This window comes from Narcine bancroftii, chromosome 2 (assembly GCF_036971445.1).
Source record: "Narcine bancroftii isolate sNarBan1 chromosome 2, sNarBan1.hap1, whole genome shotgun sequence".
Lineage (NCBI taxonomy): Eukaryota > Metazoa > Chordata > Chondrichthyes > Torpediniformes > Narcinidae > Narcine > Narcine bancroftii.
In genome coordinates, this window is record NC_091470.1 from 169,524,851 (window position 1) to 169,546,057 (window position 21,207).

The following is a 21,207-nucleotide window of genomic DNA, read 5'->3' on the forward strand; positions in this document are numbered from 1 at the left end:
GTTTTGGTGGGCGGGAAGAAAAGGAGAATCTGGCGAAAACCCACGCAGGTTATGGGTAGAATGTACAAACTCATTCCAGATAGCGCCAGATCTGACTTATCTGATAATAATTTTCGTATTACCTCAAGCTCTTCAGGGCTTGAGGTAAAGGCAGCCACATTTCGGGCAGATTGTGTCCCTCGCAGTACCAGTGACAATTGGGAGCGATGGCCGACCACACAGTTGACATCTATCCGATGGAGTGACTGTACGTATAACTCCCATATCTGGATTGGTACAGCCAACCACGGATCCCTGCAAAACATATAAGGGGAGAATTCTTCACCTGTTTGCCAATATTTCCCTCTATTTCAGCTCAATCCACTGAAAAACTTATGCCACATGATAGCTAAATAACATTCACTTGTACTGTGCTAATATATTATATTTGAGTAAGAAAGCCACTTCTGGTATGTTAGTATGGCCTTGGTCTCCTAATTTGTTCTGCCATAAACAGGCCTTCCGTTATCTTATGATAATGGGCAGCATTATTTCATATCTTTCGGCTTGTCTGATTACTCTGGACAACATATTTTTTTCCAAAAGGTTTGCTTCCTGAAAAAAATGGAGATGGTGATAATCAACTTCAAGCTGAATACAAAGATAAGTTCAGATTTGCTGTATTGCATAGAAAATTGGAGAAACATTAAATTAACTTGTATTGAATTTAGTACGGTATTGATTTCCGAATACCTCTGAGTCAAATTCTCCGGGTGACTGAACATGTTGCACAACAAACGTGAAGATCCCAAGGTTTATGTTGGTTAGCAATTTTACAAACAAAGTCAAGATCATAAGCTTTCTTAATAAGTTCAGTCACGCTGCGTCTTTCAGCCTTCACTGTCTACTCTTCACAAATGTAACAGAACGTATCGCAGCTGTTGCGATATTAATGAGACATTTCTGTTACATTAAATCCTCGAGAAGACAATACATACTATTGTTAAGTACACTCACTATACTATTGCCTGAAGAACATGTGCATCAACCTGTGTTCAATCTACATCAACTTAATGCACAGCATCTGTAGATGTGAGCTGCTTTTATAACCTGTCTGCATCTATCCTGACTAAGCATGTCCAGGTCTAAGACAACATTTGCATAGCACCTACTCTGAGTGCATGGCCAGGCATGCTTGGACTGACCAAAATAGCTCACTTTATGTGGGGATACTAGTAGGAAATCACAAAAATAGTTTATATCTAAAAAAAACAGTACGTGATAGCAAAAACCTTAAGGTGATTTTCATGATTAGCAGCCCAAAAATCCACCAAAAAATGTGCAGGAAGCAAAAATATTTGTTGTCCAGTATTATTGATTAGGCGACAGAACAGAGTCCAAACGAGCTAATAAAAATAATGCAGATACACAGCAAGTCAGATAGCATCTATAATGAAAGAAAAGTGAATGAGAGTTTGAGTTCAGACCTTGCAAGAGAGCTTGTTAATCATGTCTCTCTCCCCTCAAGGGCTGCCTGACTTTCTTTACTGACATATTTCAGATTTCCACCAACTACAGATTTTTTTTGCTTCAGTTGCAGGATATGAGGGCCAGGAGTGGGGAGGGGTTGTGTGTGTGTGTGTGTGTGTGTGTGTGTGTGTGTGTGTGTGTGTGTGTGTGTGTGTGTGTGTGTGTGTGTGTGTGTGCAAATATATATGTATATACGTACAGAGAGAGAGAGAGAGAGAGAGAGAGAGAGAAAGAGGGAATGAGAATAGGAGTTGGAATGTTATAGTAAAGTTGCATAAAACATTGATGAGGCCAAATTTGGAGGATTATGTGCAGTTTTGGTCACCTAACTACACAAAAAATATCAATAAGATAGAAAGAGTGTAGAGAAGATTTACTCAGATGTTGCCTGGACTTCAGGAAATGAAGTTACATGGAAAGGTTAAACAGGTTAGGACTTCATTCCCTGGAGTGTTGAAGAATGATGAGAGATTTGATTGACATATTTAATATTATGAGGGGGAGTGAGATACAACCCAGAAGACATGGGTTAAGGGTGAAAGAGATAAGTTTTTTTAAATAATTTTTTTTTCACACTGTGAACCATAGCAACCAAAATATATACAAACCTTTCTCATTAAATATACACATTGACCTTGACTCCCCCCTTCCCACCCCCCTCCAAAGCCAATAAATATTCAACATATACAATACAATAAAACCATTAAACAATGCCATCACACAATGAAAAATAAACAAGAAAAATGTGTCATCTACATTTACACACTGGATCAAGTCATTTTGTCTTATCATTTTAGGGGGTGGAGGTCTGAGGCGAGCCTTCTCTGTTATGTTCCATGTACGGTTCCCAAATTTGTTCAAATAATGTGACTTTATTTTTTAAATTATGTTATTTTTTCCAATGGAATACATTTATTCATTTCCATGTACCATTGCTGTATTCTCATGCTCCCTTCCATTTTCCAAGTTGACATCATACATTTTTTTGCTACTGCTAAGGCTATCATAATAAATCTTTTTTTGCGCTTTATCCAATTTGAGGCCTAATTCCTTACTTCTTATATTACTTAGAAGAAAGATCTCTGGATGTTATGTTGTTATTTTTTGTGGATTTTATTTAATATCCGATTTAGATCTTCCCAAAACATTTTCACTTTCTTTCATGCCCAAATTTCATGTAATGTTGTTCCCATTTCCTTCTTACAGTGAAAATATCTATCTGATAATATTAGATCCCATTTTTTTTTAACTTTTGGGGCGTGATGTATAACCTGTGTAACCAATTATACTGTATCATGTGTAACCTTGTGTTTAATATATTCTTCCAGAACATAACTTTTCAGATGTTTCATTTTTTATCTTTATGTTTAAATCCTTTTCCCACTTTTCTTTGGGTTTATAGCTTATTTCATCATTTTCCTTATCTTGCAGCTTAATGTACATGTTCGTTATAAATCTTTTAATTATCATTGTGTCTGTAATCACATATTGAAAGCTGCTTCCTTCTGGTAATCTCAGTCTGTTTCCCAATTTATCCTTTAAATAAGCTTTCAATTGATAAGTTATTCCGTATTTGTACTTCAACTGTTCAAAGGTTAATAAATTATTTCCCAAAAAACAATTTTCTATTCTTTTGATTCCTTTTCTCTCCCATTCTCTAAAGGAAAAGTTAACTATTGTAAAAGGGATTACCAGATTTTGCGTCAATAGTAATTTTGGTATTTCGTAATTCATTTTTTTTTCCTTTCTAAGTGAATCTTCTTCTATATATTGAGTAAATGATGCAGTACAGGTGAGCTTTTATATTGTACCAACTTTTCATCCCACTTATAAAGTATATGTTCCGGTACCTTCTCCCCTATTTTATCTAGTTCTATCTTAGTCCAGTCTGGTTTTTCCCTTGTCTGGTAAAAATCTGATAAATACTTTAATTGTGCTGCTCTATAATAATTTTTAAAGTTTGGTATCTGCAAACCACCTTGGTTGTACCTCTCTGTTAATTTCTCTAATGCTATCCTCGGTTTCCCCCCTTTCCACAAGAATTTCCTTATTATTTATTATTTTTAGTTCATTAAAGAATTTCTCTGTTAAGGGAATTGGTAACTATTGAAATAAGTATTGTATCCTTGGGAAGACATTCATTTTAATACAATTTACCCTCCCTATCAAAGTTACCAGTAATTCTTTCCAATGTTCTAAGTCTTCCTTCAATTTCTTTATTAGTGGTTGATAATTTAATGTGTACAGGTGGCTTAAGGTATTGGATTGCTTCTGTTTGTTATTTAAATGGTGATTCCTTTTTAAATTCTGTAGAATACGCGTTACTCATTGGCATAACTTCACTTTTATTTAAGTTGATCTTGTACCCCGATATTTCTCCATACTCCTTCAATTTCTTATGTAATTCTTTTATTGATATTTCTGGTTCTGTTAAGTATACTATGATGTCATCTCCAAATAAACTAATTTTATACTCCTTCTCCTTTATTTTTATCCCTTTATTTTATTTTCTATTCTTATCAGTTCTGCCAATGGTTCTATTGCTAAAGCGTTAATTTAAATTGGTTCGATACATATCCATTTACTGTTACCTTCGCCAATGGTCCATTATATAATGCTTTAATCCAATTAATATATTTTTCTGTAATACTTTGAATAAATAATTCCATTCTACCCTGTCAAAGGCTTTTTCTGCATTGAAAGCATCAGCCACTGTTGGTTTCTTAATTCCTTGAACTGCATGAATTAGATTAATAAGTTTACAGACATTATCTGCTGTTCGACTTTTCTTAATAAATTCAGTTTGATCTTGTTTTACTATTTTTGGTACACAATCGGCCAATCTGTTTGCTAATAATTTCACTATTATCTTATAATCTGAATTAAGTAGAGATATTGATCTACATGATGTTGGTGTTAGTGGATCCTTCTCCATCTTTGGTATTACTGTAATTATTGCTGTCTTACATGAATCTGGCAAGTTTTGTGTTTGTTCTATCTGGTTCATTACTTCCAGGAGAGGAGGAATTAATAATTATTTAAATGTTTTATAGAATTCGATTGGGAATCCATCCTCTCCAGGTGTTTCATTGTTCGGCAGCTTTTTTAATATATCTTGTACTTCCTCTATTTCAAATGGTTTTATCAATTTGTTTTGTTCCTCTTCTTGCAATTTCGGCAGTTCAATTTTAGCTAAAAATTCTTCTACTTTATCATCTTTCCCCTCGTTCTCAGTTTTGTTTAGTAGTTCATAAAATTCCTTCAAGTTCTCATTAATCTCTGTTGCATTATATGTACTTTTTTTGTCCTTTTTCCTTGATGCCAATACAGTTCCTTTCGCTTGTTCTGTTTTAAGTTACCAGGCTAATAGTTTGTGTTTTTTTCTCCTAGTCTGTAATACTTTTACTTTATTTTCATTATGTTCTTCTCCACCTTATACATTTGTAATGTTTTGTATTTTTTTTTGTCTGCCAATTCTCTCCTTTCTGTTATAGCATCCCTTTTTACTAGTTCCTTTTCTGTACTTACTATCTCCCTTTCCAACTGCTCTATTTCCCGATTGTAGTCCTTTTTCATCTTACTTACATAACTTATTATCTGCCCTCTAATGAAGGCTTTCATTGTGTCCCAGTTTTCCTAACTCTCCCTTGAATATGGGCCAACAACAAAAACATATCAATCCTTGAGTATGTTTTATGCCTACTTGAATAATAAGAGTAATCTCTCTTTCTTGGGTGTTGCCTCCTCCATATATCCATAAGTTTCATTTCCTGCATTGATTTAACCATAAATTTGGCCACTTTACTCTTTTTGCTAGTCTTTTATCTAGTTTTATCCAACATTGGATCCAAATTAAGGTTAAAATCCCCTGCTATCAACATATTCCCTTGCGTATCTACAATCATCAAAAAAAATCTTGCATAAACTTTTGATCCTCTTCATTAGGTGCATATATATTGAGCAAATTCAAAATTTCTGAATATGTCTGACACTTTATCATTTCTACCTCCCTGCTGGATCTATTATTTCCTCCTCTATTTTGATTGGTACATTTTTATTAATTAATATAGCTACACCTCTAGCTTTTGAATTATAGGATGCTGCCGCTACATGCCCTACCCAGTCTCTTTTTAATATGTTATGTTCCACTTCAGTTAGATGCATTTCCTGCACAAATGCTATATCTATTTTTTCTTTTTTCAGTAAATTTAATAGCCTCTTCCTTTTAATTTGGTTTTGTATTCCATTAATGTTTATAGTCATATAGTTCAACATGGCCATCTCATATCCTGTTTACACCTCATTTCCGCTTCCTCACCACCCTTTTCTCCATTTTCATCTCTGTTTTCCCTTTTTAAACTCAATGTATGACAACACATTTAAAACATAAAATACTTCAACAACTCCCACATCCAATATTCCCTTAACCCCAAATATTCCCCCCCCCCACCTCTGAGTTGCCCCTTATCCCTTGCCGGGCAACCACAACTCCCCTTTCCATTTGGATTGCGAACCTGCTCGCAAGGGTCAACTGATTTCGCAGTGACGGTTATTCTCCCCCCCCACTCCCAAAAACATTTTTTTTACACATTTAACAAAATTCTTCCTTTTTTTCCCCTTACTTCCTTCCTTCCCTTCTCTTTCTCTTCTTTAGTTCTTTACATATACATTGTTTTTACATTTATATATATTTTATCGCCGTTCTTCATTCTTGTTACATCTCTTCATCTCTCCTTCTGTCTTGCAAGTGTTCTGCAAATTCTTGTGCCTCCTCCAGATCCGAGAACAGCCTGCTTTGCTCCCCAGGGATAAATATTTTAAGCACAGCTGGATGTCTTAACATGAATTTATAACCTTTTTTCCATAGGATTGATTTTGCTGTATTAAATTCCTTCCTCTTCTTTAAGAGTTCAAAACTAAAGTCTGAGTAAAAAAATATTTTTTGACCCTTGTATTCCAATGGTTTATTGTCTTCTCTAATTTTATTCCTTGCCCGCTCCAGTATATTTTCTCTTGTCGTATATCTCAAAAATTTTACTAAAATGGATCTTGGTTTTTGATGTGCCTTTGGTTTCGGAGCTAATGCTCTGTGTGCACTTTCTATTTCCATTCCTTCCTGTATTTCTGTCATTCCCAGGACCTTCGGGATCCATTCTTTTATAAATTCCTTCATATCTGTGCCTTCTTCATCTTCCTTCAGGCCCACTATTTTTATGTTGTTTCGCCTATTATAATTTTCCAACATATCAATTTTCTGAGATAACAACTCTTGTGACTCTAACTTTTTAATCACTTTCTTCCAATTTTCCTCTTAAGTCATTTACTTCCATTTCTACAACAGCCATTTCCCGCTCTTCCACGTTCTCTACTCTTTTCCCTATTTCTATCATGACCAGCTCTTAAACTTTGCATTTTAACTTCTGTTCTTTTCAGTTTTCTTTTAATTGCACTAAATTCTAATGACAACAGTTCTTTTAATGATCTCATTTGTTCTTCAAAAAAAGCTTTATCTATATTCTGTCCATCTGTTTTACCTTCTATTTCTCTGTGAAGATCTTGGTCGTCTTCTTCCTCTTCTTCTGTGTTTGTACCTATGTTTGTGTCTTCTTCTTCTCTTCTTTGTGTCTGTGTCTCTTCTGATTTTCCTGATGTCTCACTTTGTAGCCCCTCTTCTTGCTGGGCCTCTTCCTGTTGGTTCTCTTCTTCTGAGCTACTCATCTGTTGAATCTCCTGCTGCTGCTCTTCTTTCCATTCACCCCGTTGACTTTCTTTGTCACCTACTTCACTCCCTCTCCTGCCGCTTTTCTCATCTTCCAGCTGAGAGCCCTGATGTCGGGCATCCCTCAGCTGGTCGCGCCGTGGTTGCCCGCTCGTTGGCTGACTCCCCCTCCCGTCGGTGTTTTCCTTCTTAGATTGCACAGTTGTGCATTGGGGGGGGGGGGGGTCGCGACTCCGTGGGGCCGTAACCAACCTCAGAGATCGGGCGCTCTTCTCCACCACGGCTCCCTGTTCCTTCTTGCAGGTAAGGCCTTCTTCTCTCTTTTCCGGTGAATTTTCTACTTTTTTTCCCCGTTGTTTTTACTTTTTCCTTCTTGGGTGCCATCTTCTTTCTCTTCTCTGCAACTTGATCTTTTATTTTTTATATTTTGTATTTATTGAACTTTGTCTTTTCTTAACTTTTTTTCTTCTTTTCTGGAGTGGGCTAGTTTTATCCTACCGGCCACTACTCCATCGTGTGACTCCTCCAGTGAAAGAGATAAATTTGAGGGGAACTTCTTCACAGAGAGTGGTGGGGGTGTGGAACGAGCTGCCAGCTGAAGTGATGAATGCAGGCTCAAATTTAACATTTAAGAAGAATTGGGACAGGTAGATGGATGGTAGAGAGCTATGTTCTGGATGGAGGTCAGTAGGACCAGGCAATAGACTAGAAGGGCCGAAGGGATCTTCTACTTAACACTTACAACGCAAATGCAGTTCGGAACAACCAAACTTGTGTCATGAAGGTAACTGCAAAGATCAGAAATCTGACCTTGTTGTAATAGTGAGATGGTGCATAATTTCTTGAGCAAATATTTTTGAATCGGTTCAGTGGTGGTTACTCACATGTAAATTATGACACAAAACTTCTTGATCTCTGGAGATGGTCCACATGCCACTTTTAAAAAAATATCTTGGGGCTCATTGGGAGCCTACAAAAGAAACAAAGTTGAGTCAGTCCATGATTAATTGGTACAGTTTTGCTGCAGGAAACTTTGAATAATTAAGGATGCCTTTTGGGGATTTTATTTACATGCCCAGGTAGACAGGATAGGGCCATGATCTAATTTTCGGAAATAGCTTCATGTCCTGTTTTCCCTGATCAATGGGATGAATCAAACAATCCTACAGAGTCTCTATATGCCAGAATCCACTCCAAAACAGGCATTGCTCCATTTTCCCAGAATTATGTGGGACATTAGAGATGAAATATGAGATATCGGATGAAAAGAGAATATATTGTCATATACATAAGTGCAATGTACAAATGTGCCAAAACTTTTACGTGCTGCAACCGCACAGCTACTAAAGTACATCGACTATAATAGTAAAAATTTAACTACTACAGTATGCCAAATATAAGGATGGATTATAAATATTCACAGTTGCAGTTAGTGCAAAAAACAGATCTTTCGGCATTTTAAATTTTAGACATACAGCACGGTAACAGGTCTTTTCGGCCCATGAGCCTGTGCTGCCCAATTACACCGAAATTACCTACACCGCGGTATGTTTCAAAGGGTGGGCGGAACCTGGAGGAATCCCATGCAGACATGAAGGGAACGTACAAGCACCTTACAGCCTCTGCCGGTTTCAATCCCGGGTCGCTGGTGCTCTAACATGGTGCGCTAATCGCTAAGCTAACCCCACTGCCCCTAACGGTATTCCCATAACTGTGTTTATGGTTAAGGTAACATGAGGAATTTCAAGAGCCTGACTACTGTTGGAAAGAAAACTGTTCTTGAACTGAGATGTGTGAAACATGAAAGTCTGCAGATGTTGTGATTGTAGCTAAAAACACAAAATTGCTGGAGGATCTCAGCTGGTTTCACAGCATCTATTGTGGGTAAAGATATATAACCAATGGTTCAGGCCTGAGGCCTTCTATAAGATATCTCATGTAACACATAAATTAAGGCTTTTACTTAAATGTTCTGTAGTCCCAGAGAGGGGAAAGGGGGTGCTTGAGGTCCCTATTGAGAAGGGCATCTTGTCTTAATAATTTTGAGTTGTTTGAGGAGGTGACAAAAGTGGTTGATGAGGGTGAGGTAATAGATGTTGCCTGCATAGATTTCAATAATGTGCTTGACAAGGTAGGTTGATCCAGAGGATGCAGGTATGGTAAAACCCTGTTATCCAGAATTCATGCAAATGGCAGTCTCAAGTAGCCAGGAAAAGAAAAATTGCAGAAAATAAATCGGCAAAAATTATAAAAGTTTAAAATAAGCACGCCTCACCATTAGTTTGCCAATCCACACAACATGCAATCTCAAGTAACCGGAAAATTCTCTTATCCAGCATCTACCCCTCCCCATAGGTCCCAGAGACCTGGGGTTAAATGGGATCCAGGGTGAGTTGATAGTCTGGATAAGGATTGGGTGACTCATAGGAGTGGAGGGCTGCTATTGGCTGGACGCCTGAGACTCGTGGTGTTCTGCAGGATTGGTGTTGTTTGTGATAAATATAAATGACCTAGATGAAAATGCCATTGGGTGGGTTAGTCACTTTGCAGATGGCTCACCCACCATTAGCACACTCAGGAGAAAACTGAAGTCATGAATCCCGTTACATACGTCCCATCTTCTTAGATACTGTCAGGCACTTGTCTTTCTCAAAAATGTTATCAGAGTTTTCAAATGTTCAAAAACATTCAAATAATGCCAACAGGAGTAAAACAAGAACATACCATTTTCTTTGTTTCACAGATGACATTTGCATCGCTGCAGCGGGCGTGGATTTGAAATTCACCATGTGATTCCTGCACAGTTGTACCTGGAAAGTTTCAAATGACACTTGGAAACAACACCTCAGCAGCACCACAGAGCTCATTGTCCCATTCACTCTGGACTTGCATAGAATAAATAACCACATGACTTGTGATTCGGAAAAAACAATTTGCACAGTGAAACTAAATAGTGCTAATACTTCTGACGGCAAGTTGACTGGCAAAGCCATAGTCCATTGTGTCAGATTTCAGATTTATTGTCAGAGTACATTACATGACATCACATACCACCCTGAGATTCTCTTTCCTGCAGGCGAGGAAGAATTGGCACTTATTGGTAACGCAAAAAAACTGTACACGGCACATACATGTAAACAGATAACGGATGTAAACATACTGACGGTGCAATACAAAGAGAATCCAAAAAAAATCAATAAATTGTTTAAGAGCCCTTAAATGAGTCCTTGATTGAGTTTGTTGATGGTGGAGGGGGAGCAGCTGTTCCTGAACCTGGTGGTGCGAGTCTCGTGGCACCGATACCTCTTTCCCGATGGCAGCAGCGAGAACAGAGCATGTGCTGGGTGGCGTGGATCCCCTTACTGCTCTCCGACGGCAGCGTTCCCTGCAGATATTCTCAATAGTGGGGAGGGTTTAGCCTGTGACCACTACCCTTTGCAGGCTTTACAGCGCACTTCCTACCGCACACCTGTAGAGATTTTCCAGGGTTTCTGGTGTCATATCGAACCTCTGCAAACTCCTGAGCAAGTAGAGGGGATAATGTGCTTTCTTAACGATGCTATCCAGATAGTGAATCCCAAAAATCCAGTGATCACCGGATCGTACACCTCTGGCTTTCCCTTCCTGAAGTCAACAATCAGCTCCTTGGTTTGGGTGACATTGAGTGCAAGGTTGTTGTGGGCGCACCATTCAGCCACATTTTCAGTCTCCCTCCTGTAGGCCGACTCCTCCCCCTAGTGGTATCATTGGCAAATTTGTAAATGGTGTAACTGTAATAACGAGCCACACCGTCATAGGTATAAAGTGACTAGAGCCAAGGACAAAGAACACAGCCCTGTGGTACTCTGGGACTGATGGGAGATTGTGGAGGTGATGTTCTTACCAATCATCACTGATCATGGTCTGGAGGTGAGGAAATCCATGAACCGATTACACAGTGGGTGTCGAATCCCAAGTCTCGGAATTTGCTGATCAGTTTTGATGATGTTAAATGCAGAACAGTAGTCGATAAAGAGAATGAATTTTTACTGTTCAGGTGTTCTAAGACTTTGTGTAGAACCAGGGAGATGGCATAGACCTGTTGCTACGATAGGTGAACTGGAATGTATCCATGTCACTGCTCAGACAGGAGCTGATGCACTTCATCACCAGCCTTTCAAAACACTTCATCACTGTTGATGTAAGTGCTGATGGTCGACGGTCATTAAGACAGGTTACTGCCCTCTCCTTAGGCACCGGTATGATTCACGCCTGTTTGAAACAGGTGGGGTACCACACCCTGCTGGAGTGAGATATTGTAGACATCCGTGAATACGGATAGTCAGCGCAGGTTTCTAATACTCGGCCAGGTACTTCATCTGGCCTAGATGCTCTCCTCAGATCCACTCTCCCGAAGGCAGCGCTCACATCATCCTCGATACAGACAGGATGGGATTATCAGTGGACGCAGGGGTGCGGAGGGGTGGTTCTTCGAGGTTACTGTCATCAAATTGGTCTTCGTTCCCAGAGCCACTGCCAGATGAAGCAGCATTCTTTTTCCTGAGTCACCTCCAAATTGTTTTAACATAATTCTATGTTTCAAATTTTGTGTCTAAATATACGTGCAGGAAATGATAAGAATCTATTAATGGTGTAATGGGATGAAAGAATCGAACATTTGGAAACAGTCAAAATTAGCTTGGATTTATGAAAGGGAAATTGTGATTTGACAAAATTTTAAGGGACGTTGAAGATGCCAATAGAGAATGGATGGGAAAGAACAGTTAGATTTGTTCACATTTGGACTTACAGAAAGCTTTTGATGAGGTTCTACATGATTCTCACACTCATTCCGCATAAACGATATAGGATTGGAATAGGAAACAATGAGTGGGAATAAATTTGTCATTTTCTGGGTGCCAGGTAGGGACATGTGGAGTATTATAGGATTTTGCTATTCACTGCTTATTAGTGATTTAGACGTAATTAAATTTACTCTCTCCAAGTTGGCAGATGACGTAAAATTAGTGAAGTGGGATCTGAATGCACATAGATTTCAGAGAGATTTTGACAGGTTTTGTGAGTGGGAGAGACTGCATAATGTAGATGAATGTGAAATTTCCACTTTGGGTGGTAATGACAGGAAAGCAGATCGTTATCTAAATGACAAGTGAATAGAAAAGGGGGAATGGGGTGCAATGAGGCATTGCAATGAGGCATTGGTTCCCTTGCCCAGAAGTCACTGAAATAAGCAGGTAGAGCAGTATGTGGTTAACAAGGATCAGGGTAGGTCGGCCTTCACTACAAGAGCATTTGAGTGCAGGAGTAGTGATGCCTTATTGTCAATGTACAATTGTGCAGCTGGATGAAGGATGTTCTCGCTGTGGAGGGAGTACGGTATTCATTCACCAAATGATTCTTGGGGTGGAAGGACTGCTGTATAAAGAGATTACAATGACTGGGCTTAGAGTCACTCAAATTTAAAAGAATGAGAAGGGACCTAATTGATAGTTATAAAATCCTGATGAGACTGGACAGCCCCAGATGATGAAAGAATTTTCTGGATGGTGGGTAAGTTCAGAAACTGGTGACCATTTTGTCCATTGCCATGGTCAAAAATACACACCAAATACAACAGTATATATTAAATTACCACAACAGACTAAGAGATAATGAACATAAAAAGATAGATAAATATTCACAGTTGGAATTAGTCCAAGAAACTAAAACTGACATTTCAATAGAGCAAACAGATCTTTTGACAGTCTTGAACTAGCTTGATTATGGTTTGGGTATGGGGAGGTTCAAGAGCCTTATGGTTGTTGGGGGTAAAAAAAACTGTCCTTGCACCTAGAGTTGCTGAACTTGGTGGCTGTAGCTTCTACCTGCAGGCAGCAGCAAGAAAAAATTGTGATCAAGATGATTGGCTGCCTGCTTAAGGCAGTGTCTCGCATAGACATTTTCAGTGGACACGAGTTCGGTGCTCATGAAGGATTCGGCTAGGTTTACCACTTTCTGAAGTCCTCTGCATCACTGGCATTCAATTTTCCAAACCAGGCCATGATTCAACCAATCAGTGTTCCTTCCATGGTACTTTTATAGAGTATTCAATGTCATGTCCAATCTCGTTAGAAAGTAGAAGTGTTGGTGTACCTTCCTCATAGATGCTTCAGTATGCTGGCTTCAAGACAGCTCCTCCAAAATGTGGACTCTCAAGACCTTGAAGGAACTAACTCTCTCCCCCACCATCCCGCCAATGAAAGCAGTTGTGTGGTCCCTCAGCTTCCCCAATCCTAAACCCACAATAACCAAACTGACTAGACTAACATGGAGATATTTCCTCCCCAGAGTGGTGAATCTGTGGGATTCTTTATTACAGAATGCAGCTGAAGCTAAATAATTGAATATATTCAAGGAGGAGCTCGATATAGCTCAAATAGCCAAGAGATTTACAAGAGCAATCAGTCAGAAAATGAACTGTTTCAAAAATTTTCTGCTCAAGTTAAAAGGGGGCAATTAAAGAGGTGTTGGGCTGAATTTTGCAAGGTGTACTGTATACAAGATAGATTTCTAGATCAGCATTTTGAGAACCCAATGAAAAAAACAATCTTACTACTGTGCATGGGTTAATGAATAATGTTGCTGTCAATATGCCTGAGGAAAGAATGGCCATAATAGAATGGAAGTTTACCCAAGGTGATGTGATTCAATAAGGACTTTCAATCTAACATAATAGAATGGAATAGAATGAGCAACTTTAAAAACCCTTCCTCTTCAATTTAAGACTTGCTAAATTTCTTCTGTAATCCACAATTAGGTCACCTTTTCTAATGCATTGTCCTTGTGCATTAAAGTATCATTTATTTGTTTCAAGTCAGATATTATTTCTTTAAATGCCAACTTTTGCCAGCCTCTGCCATATCTTTTAAAGTATTTTCCAATTTATCACAGTTAATTTGTCTCTTATTGCTCTGTCTTTTCCTTTGTTAGATTGAAAGTCCATAATGAATCACATCACTTTGGGTAAACTTCCATTCTATTATGGCAATTCTTTCCTCAAGCCCAGTGACAGCAACATTATTCATTAACATTGAAATTAGCTAAAAGATTGGGAGTTGTTCAGAAATCAGCAAGGAATGATAAGGAAAATAAATACAGAATAAGAGCATAAAGTTGGAAGTGTACATCTCGAAACAAGCTATGAACACTTCTACAGGACCACGGAAAGCTAAATAAGCAAGGACAAATGTAGATTCTTTACCAACAAAGATTAGATGATCTACAATGGGGATTCAGGAACTGACAAAGGAATGAAATAAATAATTTGTGTGCGTCTTATGGCAGAAGACACAAAAAGAACTTCCCAAACATATTGAAGAATCAAGGTTAAAGAGTAAATAAGGAAAATAAATTAATATAAATAAAGAAATATTTCATGAATGAGTCAGGAAACCACTAAATCCCCATAGCATTATTATCTATATTCAGTTTTGAAAGAGGTGGTAACAGATATATTGGATAATCTGTCTGTTGTTATCCTAAGTTCAATAGATACTGGATTGTAAGAAGGTAAAGGTTCCATTATCGTCATGTAATATTACATTTAGAATGTAACATAAATACATTTTTAAAAATGTTTGTCTGTGCAAGGCAGACAGTCGCCACTTTGTCCAGCGCCCCTCACAGAAATCTACATCACCTGGTGTTCCAAGGCAGTCTCCCCTCCAAGTACTGACCAGTCCTGTCCCTGCTCATCTTCACACAATCCCAGGCATCATACAACAGAGATGGGGACAAAGGGAACCACTGACCTGTTAACTTGATGCAGGTGGCTGGGAAAATGCTGAAAAATTTTAAATTGTGGTATCAAGATACTGAGAAAATAATAGGAGTTCACGTGGATTTTTGAAAGGAAAATGATATCCACAGAGGGTGTAGACAAGCTGAGTGAATAGGTGACAAGATTACAAATGGGGTACAATGTGGCAAAATGTGAGCTTGTCTAATAGATAAAGAAAAAAGTGCTAAGTTTTTTTTTTAACCTGTGAAGTTGGGAAATGTAACTGATCAAAGAGACATGGATGTCCTCGTACATAACTCACTGAAAGCAAACATGAACGTGCAGCAGGCATTTAGGATACACCTCCATTCTCTGATGTTTAAGATAGAAGACTGCCCTCACTGATATACACAAATATGTGTTGTGTCAGTGATGTCTGCTGGGTTCACAGCAGATGTTAAATATTTGGATGAATCATGGCAAGTTTTGTGGATGACAACAAAATTGGGGGCAGAGTGAATAGTGAGGAAGTTTGTCTAATTGGGCCAAGCAACTAGAGTAGAATTGACTCAGATAAATGTGAGATGATACACTTCGGTCAGTCAAACTAGGGCAGGATTTGCACATTATATGATTCTGGAGCTGTTAGAAAACAGAGGGACCACAGCATTGTTCCCAAGAAGAGGTGACACAGGTATAGAGAGTGAAGAAGGAGGCATTTGGCACACCTGACTTCATTGTTCAGGGCACTGATTACAGGCGTTAAGGTGTAATACTGCAATTGCACAAGACATTAGTGAGACCATGTTCTTGTCACGAGGGGCATATACAAGGTGAATGGCTGCAATCTTTTTCCCTAACCATAGGCTTAAGAATGAGAGCGGAAAGATTAAAAGGTACCCAAGAAGAAATGTTTATCCACCACGTGTTTGTGGAATTAATTATTTTGGGATGCTGTTGAAGTAAATGCAAATATGACATTTAAAGGACATCAAGATGTAAACGTGGAAAATCATGTTTAAGAATAAGGGACAAACACAGGCTTAGTTAAAACTCCGTTGACATGAATGAGTTGGACTGACAGGCCTTCTATGAGCTACATGATTCTATGGTTAACAGAGGTGTTGAAGGGAAGGTGATTCCCCAGGTGGTGTCTGGAGCTGTGAGATAACCATTTATGACTGAAATAAAATGAACTTTCTCTCTCTGTCGAATCCTGGAGGCATGTGGAGACTCTTGTCACTGACTCTATTCAGATTACAGGACATTGTAGGAATCAATAGAATGTGTTAGTATAGAATAGTGATAAAGTTCGCCATTGAAGAAGACCAGCCTGTCTCAGGTCTCTCCTGCTTCTATTTTATACATTCTTATGTCCTTCAAACTAAATGTTGATTCTTTTGCCCTCTAACCAATGTTGTTTGACCTGCCGAGGGGGTCAGTAGTTTTGTTTTGAGGTTCCCAGTTTCTGCCGCTTTTTTACTCCAAGTTAATTTACATTTATAAAGAGCCCTGATTAAGACTACAAAAGGAAACATTCTAAAGGGAAACTTGCTATTACAAGAAGAAACAAAAGTATGGAAAAATGACTAAAATTATTCACCTGAATGAAAAGAGAACTGAGATGTTATTACCATCAAGAAATAAATAAAGAGACTTGGGACTCTGGAGTGACACACGGCAGCCCTGCAGTGGAAAGTCATAGAAATGCTGGAGGAGCTCAGCCGGTCTTGTAGACTTAGACTCTAAACATTAAAAGAACGAGCTAATAAAGATTTTAAAGTTCTAAAAGGGTTTTGATAGGGTAATATATTGAGAACATTCCTAATATGAAGTAATATTAAACTGGAAATCATAAATATAATCCAGTAAAACCCAATCAAAACACGTATTCTCATTTTTTTTGTGAAATATGAAGCTCAATTTGCAAACTGTTGGTGTTAAAATTTAAATGAATCTCCAACATTCCCTTTCTCTTATGAATATATATATATATATATATATATATATATTTAAAAGTATTGGAAAGTGAAGTGCTCCTGTAGAGGTTTTTTTGTCCATTTTCTTTAGTTTGTAGGGGTTGGGGGGAGGGATTTAGAGAAGGTTTTTCTTTCTTTTTTTAATATATAAAATACCATGTGTATTTGGATGAAGTTTGACATATTGTGCTATGTTTGTTAAGTGGTTTTACATTAATTACATTACATTTTTAAATAAAATATTTAAAAAACCACTTGTGTTCAGTACTTGGTTTGAACTAGATGAAGCGAGGAGCACAGATTTATGCTCTTAAGAATGAATACCATTACTGAATAGCTGGCTTAATGGCCTGAATCTGTGCTGTAAATTCCACTATTGAGGGATACGAGTGATTGGGTACAAATCCAGTGACCTGTGTTTTGTCATTATCTTCATTCGAAACACCATTTGGGTGATGGGGAAAATTGTGTGTTTTTTTTAATCCTTTATATACGGATCATCTACTTAAATAGGAATTAGTGCTCTGTCTCATTTGCTGCGAGATCAGTGTGAATTACGAAAGCGCTGAAAGGTTGGAAATTTATTTCTAGCAATAACAAGGAGAGCCCAATTTACTCGCCCTGCCAACCTATTCCACATCGAAGTTGCTAGCGAATAAATGGTGGTGTGGAAAAGAAAGAAATGCATGTATGGCACTAAACACATTTATATCACTTCATGAACATTAATATTATTTTAATTTTAAGGAAGAAGCACTCTTAAAACATTTAATATAAAATATATTAAGCAGCATATTACGAGAGTTAAATAATACAATACCTCTCAGAACATGCAACGGAGGGAGGCGAATAGATTTCTTCAGAAAGGAACGCTCAGGATGGTAAAAGCGGAATGTCTGGTCAACTACATACCGCTGAGCTTCAATGTTCACACACAGGATGGCAATTGGCTTCTGATTTTCTATTTTAAAATAAATCTGAAATAATGGTTAAAATTAAGGAAAATTGTAACATAATTGTTTTTACTGAGGTTCATAGTAATTTTTTTACATTTTAAAAATAGTTTGGAGATGTTATGATAAGAGCAAAATTTGTTAGAGTTTTCTTTTTGAAAATTAATGCTGTTCACAGAAGTAAAAAGTACAAATTCCAGTCATTTATGATTGATCACAGCTATGTTCAAGTAAGACCACTCATTACTGTAGTTCTTAATACATTATGGCATCAAATGAAAAAGGAACAGTGGATAACATTCCCTTCTTTATCAACTGTCAGAGAGATTCATTGACATTTATCTTACTATTTGTTGATGAATCCTGTCTGCACAACTTGACTGGGTCATTGGTTTGCATGGAACCAATACCACCCTAGAACTTAGAGTTATGTATTGAGATGCGATGTTGTGGGATGTCCTGTGTAATTTAATGTATTCGTGAGACTGGCGTTAGTAGTAAATAATCTTGTATTTATGGAGACGCATTGGGCCAAGGGAGATGTTGGAATCTGAAGTTAAACACATTCTCCTGGAGGAACTCAGTGAGTGTAGTAGCATCAGTGGGACAAAATGGCTGACCCTTTGAACCAATGCCTTCCAGCAGAGTGTGTTTCATATGAATACAAGGATGCTGTTAACCAGTAGTTGTAATTATTGTATCACATATATTTGTTTTTGCAGTGGACAAGAACTTTAATCAAATCTGTTAAATTTCTCCTTCCTGAGGCAGCTTGCTATGCAGGCAGAGGAGATGCATGAACCTGTCCTTTTGCCTCCTCCCATCCTCTCTTATGCAGGACAGATGATTTACTTGTCCCTCTTTTCTTTCAGCTTATTATTATTACTGTTCATTATGTGGTTTCCTCTACAGTAGGCAGTGATTGCTTGGCAAACTGCTCAACGTTATCCTGAACTTCTGGTCAGCTTACATTTGAAATCTCTGTTTTACTCAGATCGTTGCTTCTCGAGCTGTTCCACAGAGGCTTAAAGCATCTTTTGATTATTAACTTCAGAGCCGACTGGATGTAACAATTTCAGAAAACATTTATGCTCTTCTCTACACAGCTCCTTCAGTCCAAGGGTTTTACATTTCATTCCCAGAACGCACAAATTATTAGTCAGGTTTTAGACCTTTAAATGTGGTGGAGAAACTCTTTACAAAAATGCTCCTGAAGTCCTGTTAGGTGCGTTATTCCAGGATTTTGAACTTGTGTTGAAGAATGAACAGTATATTTTCAAGTTAGTATGGTATGTGACTTAAGCCCCTTTCACACTTGCCGATGATCCCAGAAATCAAATGCCAATTGGCCTTTAAAGTAGCGTGTGAAAGGAAAATCAGCTCAGGGCCAGTGTGAGATGACGTCATCTCACACTGGGAATTGGCGGCCTTGACCCCACTACAATCCCCGGCATCTGCAGTCAGGCAAGTGTGAAAGGGGTAATTGCATTGTGGGATTGAAATGACCCAAGTTTCTGTGTGAGTGCAGGAAGAAAAGATTAAAATGAAGGTATTAACTTTGCCATGGAAAAGTCACAGTGGGAGAGAGAGGAGTAAGGAAATAAATAGCAATAAACAGCAATGGCAGACAAGTTTCGAACAGCGTGGGAAAATTAGTAGAGCTTTAGTGCACAATCTATAAAGTCCGTGGGGGATAAAAAACAATGGCAGGCCTGAGTTCCTTTAATACCGTGCAGCAGAGGAACCCCTCTGTGAATGTTCCATGTATGCAGAGGGTATATAGCCCTTTCCCTGCTGCGTGGAATTTTGGGACGGCAGGTCAGCCATCACTTTCTCCCACAGTACTGATAAATTGTACACGATAGTGCATCCAACTTTCCCACACTATATAAGTGGAGCACTATAGCGCTACCAACTTTCCCACCCTGTTTAAAAATTGTCCACTATTAGTATTTATTGCTCGCACTTTCCCATGGTCCCTTATAAAAGTTTATATAAGGTTGGGACAACATCATGAGCTGAAGGGCTCATTCTGTGCTGTACATAAAGCTTAATTTTGTTATAACTAGGCATGATTAATTTTGTTCAAATATAAGATAATAATACATTGATCAGGATTTAGGGCAGGTCCACCATCACTCACTATGACGTCATGACGTCACCAATAGAAGGTAGAACAATCCTAACCCCCCGGGAATGGCTCCTTGCAATTGTGAAAGCGTTCAGTGTCCCAGTTAGGAGTGGTCAAGTGCCAGAAGCCAAACCCCCATTCCTATCCCAGGACACTGAATGGCCAATTTAGTGGGATGCAAGTGTGAAAGGGGCTTTCGAGGGGAATTTGCAGGTGATGTTATTCTGTTGCATCTGTGACCATTGTTCTTCTAGGGATGAGAGGTCATAGTTCTGGGGACTGCTGTTGAAGATGCCACAGATTGTGACACACTGTTCTGCAGATGGTACATAACAACTAAGGCTGTGCCCCCCCTTAAATGCGTTGTCGTCCCCAGGGGGTCTATATGGTCCCTGTTGAAAATGGCTGCTATAGACTATCACAGGCCCATCATGTGGTGAATTTGAACTTTGTGAAACTTCAGTTTTGGTAAGATGTTGGTCTGCAGAGTTTATATAGAATATGAATTTTACTGATGTGACATGAGTACGATGGGGAATTGGTTGTTGGAATGTTGAAGAATGATTTCTTGTTTGTTTTGCTGTGGCTAAGAAGGATTTGGGTTTTCTGTACCACCATTCTGATTTCAGAAAGAAACAGGAAGCAATTCTGTCAGGTTTCTAGTTTTGGCTTCAGGGCAGAGCCCTCACAGAAAATATGGATCTGAATTTTACATTCTGACAAAGTGCTAAACTTGAAATTTAAAAAATTAAACTGAAATTGTAAATTGAACTCTCACTCTGCAGCCATCAACTGATACTTCTGTTCTTGTTTACTACGTGGTCCCATTCTGTGAAACATTATTACTTCTTGCATTTTAGAAAAAAAAAATTTCAATCTGAAAAGCAAGTCTAATTTATTCAAATTCTGGAAGTGTTACTCTTTACTCCATCAGATGAAAAACAAGTTTGTCCAAGAAGAAACAGTTTGTCCAATGTATAGCTTTAGACAGGCAATATGCCAAGAACTTGCCTGTCTTTTTTTTCTACATGAAAAGATTATTCATTCATTTAATTTGCTATTAGAAATATTTGATCTATTACGAATTTAACTGTTCTTTCGAAATAGCTTCAGTAAGTTAATTTGATATAGTTGAAGGTTATGAATGCAGTGTAAAT

The 21,207-nt window shown here is 38.2% G+C and overlaps 1 protein-coding gene across 1 annotated transcript in view; it reads right to left on the bottom strand.

Annotated features, from left to right (window-relative positions):
• Positions 1-21,207, bottom strand: part of nphp4 (nephronophthisis 4) — a 346,370-nt gene that overhangs the window by 13,934 nt on the left and 311,229 nt on the right. Inside the window, exons 22-25 of the mRNA XM_069919049.1 lie at positions 17,787-17,943; positions 9,953-10,038; positions 8,113-8,198; positions 123-294 (exon numbers count right to left, since the gene is read on the bottom strand). Of these exons, the coding sequence (XP_069775150.1) occupies positions 123-294; positions 8,113-8,198; positions 9,953-10,038; positions 17,787-17,943 (501 nt within the window). The remainder of the gene's footprint in view (positions 1-122; positions 295-8,112; positions 8,199-9,952; positions 10,039-17,786; positions 17,944-21,207) is intronic.